Raw genomic sequence first — 8,223 nt, forward strand, 5'->3', positions numbered from 1 at the left:
ACAGAGGCACGGACTCCACTTGTCCGGGCAGATTCCAATCTCTTATTAGCACCTCAAGAAATTGTCTCCTCGCATTCTCTTTACACTCACTTCAAGCATTTCATCTTACTGATCTATTCCCATTTTGAATTAAAAACTCCAAGTAGGTTTTGTGTAAATGCTAATGTACTTTACTCAATCATTTTCTCGTTTTTTCTATATATATTGGTGTGAGTAAAATAGGAAAAGAATCAGAATTTGAATATTTTCGGCCAAATTTTAAAATAAATCAAACTATATTTAAACTATATTTTCTGGATATTCAATAAAATATTAAATATTCTATTATTTTTTCCACATATAGCCGCTAGAGGGTAGCAAAGTCAGCGTGGGGGACGCCAAAATATTGCATTTTCACACTTTATGACTTCCTCACGTGATTCTGGCCAGTAAAGAAGAAAATTTGAGCGCGACAGTGAAGTTTTGATTAGCTTATCAAGCTTGAAAGGCATGAAGAAGTTCCAATTGTACTTCTGAAAGGCGATTCTAGGTTATGTCACGTAGAAATTTCGGCGCCGAAACTGAAAGTTTTTTCACTTTATTAGTAGAATTGTGTATTTTTTCTCAATTAAAATCGTAATTTTGTACGTTGAGGTGTTAAGAAGCTATACTTAAGTTAAACCTAACCTCTATTTTTCTCTAAAAAGTAGCTATTTTTAGACAGAAAGATTCCAATTAAGGACTGATATCGAAAAGTACAATTAAAATCAGAAACTCATCAAAAGAAAGAATCTGAAAAGTCTTTAAATCAGAGTTATAAAATTGTCAGTTAGATTTTGGTTAGATTTCAGTAAGTTCGTAGTTAATTTTAGTCTTTTTATGAACAATCCATGAAGCTTGAAATATTATTTTCTCCTTGACTTTCTATCACTTACTTTCTCATTCTATTCCCAGACTTTATGATTTCAAAATTGAAGCATACTGCGAAGTTTCTGATCTTCGACCTATTTTTTTTGGCTTTTTATTGACGCATTTGATTGGTGTAATATAATAAGATTGAAATTAAAACGATTCGTAAAGTGATTTTTTGCTCCGCGACACACATAAATTCACATTGATTAATTTTGGGTGTCGAATTTCGGTCAAAAGTTTTATAACGAGATTCATTTCAATGCAAGAATTCAACCCGGATAAATGTGCATTTAATCGGGAATGGTGGAAAAAGAATTTGTGCAGCAGATTTTAATTAAAGGAATTCCGATGAAAAGATGGGAATTAATCAAAATTCTGAGAAAGACCTCAACATATTTGGCCGCAGTGTTGGCATTTTGGGTTAATGCCCATTGAAAAGACATTGCGTGAGATCGATTCGGTTGCCCGCAATAAAATTAGAGACTGAGCGATTAAAGACCAGTTATGCCTTTTAAATCTCTCGTAATCAAAACTTCTAGATCTATCAAAATTATCAAATTCTATCACATTGGATCTTATGATGAGAATAAAACGGCTGAATTCTCGCGGTGAGATATCACAGGTGATAAGACAAAGCTCTGCCCATCAGTTTGATGATCCTCGGTTGGTATATTAATTAAATTTTCGCACCTCGCATCCCAACTTCATGAAAAGTGTTAATGGAAAATGTTTGCTGTTGATTCTCCCAATGATAATAATTGATAGACGCCTTCATCCTATTCGTGCTTCCATCACTGATATTTACTCCGCACGTTCATAAAAATGGCGAATTCTCGAGCTTAAAGTACAATCGAACAAAAATAGAGACTTTATTCAACACCTTCATTATGGATGATGTTCTTTTTTCTCCTCATTTTTCCACAATATTATATTCCCCTCACATAATCTCTATTAAGGTGGATACACTTTTTGTGCTACAGTGTTGAAGTGTGGAATTCCTTTGAACAATTCCAATTGAAGAAAATAATGCTCTTTTTTCTCTCACATCTATACCTATAAAATATTTATTTTATTGGCTTTATTAAATCGGCACGTTAGTTATAAGAATGTCGTCAATTAATTCCTTATCCACAGGCGCTTCTTCTGAGGCATGCCACAAAAATACACCACTCACGTGATAATTGACTCCCAGAGAAGTGCAAAGGGAAGATAATATGGTTACAATCTGTACACCACTTCATGATACTTCCCAGGACTTCGAGTTTGATGGATTGTTTGAAACAAGATTGAAAATAGCCGAAATCTAACTAGTTCTAACGAACTAACAGAAAATAATTTCAATTTTAAACTCCTTTTTGTCTTTGACAAGTAACATAACCTAGAAAATACATTTCAAAATTAAGAACTGGATAAGAAAGTCATTCATAAAACGGATGAGAAATCAAATAACGCAGAAAAAAGCGAAAATCTGTGATATTGTACCAAATTTTAGTTTTATTATCATGAAAATCAACCGAAAACTCACTAAAATCTAAATGAAAAAATTAAAATTGACATTTCAAAACAATATTTTGTGATTTTCTTCTGTTAAAAATGCACTTTAACGCATTTTTCTTGATGATAATCCTTAAATTAAGATTAAGTATTCCTTCAAACATATTGAATGGTATCTTTCTACCTCGAAATCGCTCATGTTTAGTGAAAAGTTGAGGTTATGTTTGACTTTAACATTCTTTGTAATATCTCAACTTCCAAAATCACGATTTTCTTTGGGTAAAAACACGCATTTATACTAATAAAGTGAAAATTCTTACAGTTTAGACACAAGAATTTCTAATCTAAACTGTTATTTAGACTTCAAGCAGCTTTCATAACCTAGAAAAATACGTTAAAATTAAGATTTGGTTAGTTTGTAAGCCAAATATTGCACAAATTGAAGTACACCACTGCTGAACGGATTATCTTCCCCTTGGAGAAGTGTGTAAAAGGACATACACGGCAAAGTGGCCGTGTCGGCGCCAATAAATTCACCTGTGTGCCTACTTTCCATCAAACACACGAAACAACAGCCGAGCCAGAGACATGAAATTGAAGTAATGCCTTGGCTTTTTTGCTATCAACAATTGCCCCAAGTGCGTTGTGTATTAAGTACGCCAAAAGGTTCTTGATCTTGTGATTAACTCAAGAAGCGACACTGACTTTAAGTTCAATCATACACCGCGAGGTGTTAAACTCACGTGAGTTCACTGACACGCGGACTTTTTGTCAAACAATGTGCAGAAATGATTTCATCCATTTCCTTCACGAAAACTCCTCTTGTGTGTCATTCAGAAATTCTCGGCTAGAATTAATAAAATGGACAATAAATCGCTGCAAAAATACACAATTCTGCCAACTGAGCAAATTTCTCGCGTTGCCATTTCAAATGAAGAGGGGAAAAAGAATTCACATCAAGCATTCCAATTGCATAGTGAGTATTCCATAGTGACACTCTTACTCCACATCTTCCGCACATTAATTCTATATTGACCGCAAAAGAGTATTCATTAAGGAAAATAAAACTATGGTGGAGGCAATGAGTTTTCTCAACAAGCTCGTCATTAAGTTTTGCCACTAAATTGCACATACAAAGTATGCTGTGCAAGGCAGTAAAACAATCATCTCAAATATACTTATTAGTAATTAGTGAACACCGGAAAAGCTCACTGAGATCTGAATTTTCAACATGGAATACAATGTAAACACTTTGCTTATGAACTTGGGGAAATATAATTATGTATTTGGAATCATTATAATAATACTTTAATATCTTTTTTATGTCTTAGAAATTTGCAAGGGGGAGAAAGTATGCAAAAAAATCTTTACATCACTTTTCAGGCATTTTCCATCGGTTCTTAGACTTATTCAAATTCTTCTTGCACTCTTGAAAAATTCTTACCACATTTTGAAGGTTTGAATCCTGTTAAAAATTTCTTTTTCGCCCAATTTTTAGCCACTTTAAGGTTTTTAATAACTCGATATGAAGTTATTTTGATAGACAAACTCTCAAATTTGAACAAGAAAATTGAAATATTCCCAGTTTAAATATTAAATTTGATGATTTTGAGGGTTATTAATTACCAGAATCTGTCTTAAAATAATAACATAACCTAGAAAAATAATAAAATTGATTTTTCCAAGCAAAATAACATTGAAAATGCCTCAATTTGCTCAAACAGAAGCTTTTGTGTTGCAAATAATTTAAATATTTTACCCCTAATAATTCCTGACACTTCCTCAAAAGCTGTACACCACATCCGACCATAATATCTGCCCCTTGCAAATTTGCATAAATACTTGGCATAAAAATGTTCAATCTGAAAATATGTAAGAAATATCTGGGAAAGAAACACCAACAATTTCCAGCTGAACTTACAGATGGTCAATAAAAGCCACCCTTGTTCACAGATACAGTGGCAATAAAAGGAATGAAAGTACCTATTTTCTAGCAAATCGGAGGCGAGATTGAGCAATTAGTGTCCACAGCATTCTCGAAGAAGAGAGTGAAGAAGTGCAACCAATACAATCACAAGCATTAAAGCTAGTCCAGGAAAAAGTATATCAGTTAATTATTTAAGAGTCTTCCAGCACGCAATTCCTTCAGAGAATTTATAGTATGAGAATTTTTTTTTCTCCACCAATGTGGTATTAAATGCACAAAAATTGCAAATGCAGTCGACCATTGAACTCGAAAGGAATTGAGTTGTGGGGCAAAAACGAGCAGAAAAATCTTCATTCTTTCAACTTGGCTCTCCATTTCAACTCTCAGCATTCATATTTTATTTCACTGGCGGGTGGCTCTCTCTCTCCTTCCCTTGCCTTTGGCATGCATTCAGAACTTGTGGAAGTGCGGATTGGAAGGAGGACTGACCGCGAAGAAAGGCATTGATGATAAAAAATGTGACTGGCGCATACTGAAAAAAAAGAGTTTTATCGTCGACTCAACAGAACAATAAGATTTATTTGCTCCTCATTAAATGGACTCTTTTCGTGTGTCCACTTATTTGTGGCGAAATATTTTCTCTCTGCCTCGATCAAGGGGGAGATAATATGACTTGAAATCTGTACAACACTTCCTGATCATTTTTAGCACTTGAAATTTTGAGCACTTAAGTTTCTATTCAATATTTCTGTAAGAATCCAATTGAAATTGTGTTTTTTTGGGAGTCTTTTCCAACCATAACGTCAAAATATTACCAAGAGATCTTCAAAGAATTCTTTTGGAGGCTTTCTAAATCACAAAATCATCTTTTACGATTTGTCAGTGAACTCGAAATGGCTGATTCAGAGTCAAAATCCTGCAGATAGTTTTCTTAATAAGCATTTTCCCAGTTCAACTGACTCTTTTTGAGGTTATGATCGAGATCACCACGATTTTCAGTGTTTCTTGGCATCAAAAATTGAGAATAGTGATGTTTATTGTATGAAAATTATTAATTCTACCAATAAATGTGCTATAATGCCATTTTTTCACTAAATCTGTTCTTGTTTTGTTACATAACCTAGAAAAGGATTATTTTTACGTAAAGAATCAAAAGAAATCCGAGGAATCGGGATAATTTGGCTATAAAAAGGAGTTCTAAGGAAAGGAATATAGGAAGTTTTTGTGAACATTTCTTCACACTGATCTGTACACCACGTCTGCCCATAATATCTCCCCCTTGGCCTCGATCGCGCAGCTCAGAGGCCAGGAAAGTGTGGCGAAGGAAATCTCGCTTATGTGACTTGGTACAATTTTCGATGCGCGCGTGTTTCGGCTTGCAATGTGGCGAATTTGACTTTAAGCAGGTTCCTCCGGGTCACACCGCAAGTGAGACAGAGTCTGGAAACAAAGCGCGACACCGTGAAATGTGTGCAGAGTCACAATAATTGACCGCACATCGTGTTACACTTTCCGCAAGTGCCACAATTTAACAATTAACCGAGCGTGGCAATAATGAAATTTGCGTCTGAGGCCTTCACTCGAGCACTAATTCAATTTTCTCCCTCTTCCCACAGCTTTTCCCTCTATCTGTGCCTTCGCCAGACAACCGCCACAGAACTTTCCGGTGAATCATCTGTGAGCACGGTGAAGAGGCTGCCGGACACGAAGATCTCCTACATCAGGCCATCCGCAGTGAGTCACATGAGTGCTCATCATCCAGAAGGCAGAAGACTTCTGCAAGACTCGCCCAAAGCGACTGCACGCGAAATGATAGCGGACAAGAGGAAATTATCGAATCCAGAGGTCTTCAGGTGAGTTTCCCTTGCCATTTCATGGAAATTACAAGTACTCGCGCGCCCATTATTAGATTCTAAATGTGCATAGATGAGCATGCTTGCGTCGCTCCAAGGAATCACAATCATACTCGTGATAAGAGGTCTTGAGATTGTCGAAGGGATTAAATCACTTTTTGCCATTGCTTTTGCTCGAATTAAGGAAGGAAAAGAAGTGCTCTTGGAAATCCAAATCACTGAACATCAATGCTTTTTCACAAGGGAGAGATAATATGCCACAGTTTCTTTGCAAGAATCTTTAACACTTCAGACACTTTTGAATGCCTCAAAAGGCATTTTCCATCGCTTTTTTGACTTCTTAAAAGCTGTTTTAAGCTGTAAATGCTCAATTCTGCCAAGAAAAGAGAAAAAATTCCAGCCCAAATACAAATTTGCTGACTTTGAGCGTTATTAAAGTGACAAAATCTGCTTAAAATCAATCACATAACCTAAAAAAGGCGATTAAATTGATATTTCAAGGCAAAATAATTTAGAAAATGCCTCAATTTGTTGAAACGGAAGCTTTTGCGATGTAAATATTCGATATATTTTGCCACTTTCAATTCCAAACACTTCCTTTCGAGCTGTACACCACTTCCGACCACAATATCTGCCCCTTGGTTTTTCACTATCGCTTGAATATTTGTCAGTCTATTAATTTCTCTTCTATAATTGCAGCAAATTGGGCTTGGGAAAGATGAAGATGTCGCCGAATCACCACAGGAAGCGCCTGGCCGTTGAATCACGACACCACGGCCATCCGGACGACTCCAACATGTTCATAATAAAGCTGCCGCCGAACACCAACTACTACGGCAGCCTCAAGTCACGCACGGACTCCGTGAACGCCGTGACGGACGACAGCAAGAAGGTCTCGCTGGGATTTCAGTCCAATGGAAAACCAGGCAGAATCTACCACTGGAACTTGCCAGTGCTGAAGAAGATCCTGCACGACAATCGCCCACGAAATCCCAACTCGAGACACACGGACGACGAGGCGGCGCTGACTGACATCAAGGACATCCCCACGTGGAGCAATCCCTGGGACAATGAGACCATCGACAAGCAGTATCGCGAGGACAGTCAGCACCACGAGAAGATCCTGAAGAAGAAGTCACCCACATACTATGCGCCAGTGCGGACAAAGAACTTCCAGAAGTACTTCCCCAGCAACGGCAAGCCCAAGAGCTTCTACGTCATCAAGAGCCAAAAGATGATCCCATTCAAGCTGTTCAAGAAGAAATAGAGAGTCCAAATGACGAGTTGTGAGCGAGAGTTGTAATTTTGAATCAAATTCACTGAGCAATCTTGTACTTAAAGTGCTGAAGAGACTGGCGAAAAGCGCCCCCGTTTCACAGTTTTTTGATACTCCCAATCTTGGGATATTTATTTCTTCATTTAAATACGTACATCAATTTACTAAACTAAGCTTTTACACGAGGATTCTAAACAAAAAAGAAAGGAAGGAAAAACGCGCAAAACAACGTAGATTAATCGATTTTAGTGATTAATTGTACTTTATAATAATTTGATTGTTAACACACACAGAAATGCGATTTTTATACTTTTTTACATGAAAATAAAATAAATTCCAAGAATTACTTCTGTCGCTGTTTGCAAATTGCAAGTGAACTATAGAAAAGATATCAATCCGTAAGTAAATGGATTCAGCTTGAATTTTTCCACCAATCTTCCCTCATTAATGAGTAATTAATCATGCAAAGTTTGAAGACATTTGGCCCAATCCTTCATCCTTTTCTATGATATCAAAACAGAACCAAAGCTGAAATCAATCGTTCAACTCAATTTGAATCACATAGAATTCTTGCCACTTAAATATGTTTGGGGTTCTTAAAGTGGTTTAAGTGAATTCAAGGTGTTTTCAGGATGATTATCTTGTTGATTTTCATTTCTTATCTAGATTTTATAGGGGTTTAATATCAAAATTGGATTAATGATACAGCTTTTAATTCCTAATCTGCTCTTTCATTGTCTAGAACATCGCGGTGACCAGAAACCCAAAGGAAAAGGGTCACT

General features: G+C 36.3%; 1 protein-coding gene across 1 annotated transcript in view; it reads left to right on the plus strand.

The window, feature by feature from the left end:
• Positions 1 to 7,776, plus strand: part of LOC132258226 (uncharacterized) — a 37,887-nt gene extending 30,111 nt beyond the window's left edge. The window contains exons 2-3 of the mRNA XM_059755428.1: positions 5,929 to 6,165; positions 6,865 to 7,776. Coding sequence (XP_059611411.1) covers positions 5,929 to 6,165; positions 6,865 to 7,432 — 805 coding nt within the window. The 3' untranslated portion in view covers positions 7,433 to 7,776. The remainder of the gene's footprint in view (positions 1 to 5,928; positions 6,166 to 6,864) is intronic.
• The last annotated feature ends 447 nt before the right edge of the window (positions 7,777 to 8,223 follow it).

This window comes from Phlebotomus argentipes, unplaced genomic scaffold (genome assembly GCF_947086385.1).
Source record: "Phlebotomus argentipes unplaced genomic scaffold, Phlebotomus argentipes genome assembly scaffold_4, whole genome shotgun sequence".
NCBI classification, from domain to species: Eukaryota; Metazoa; Arthropoda; class Insecta; order Diptera; family Psychodidae; genus Phlebotomus; species Phlebotomus argentipes.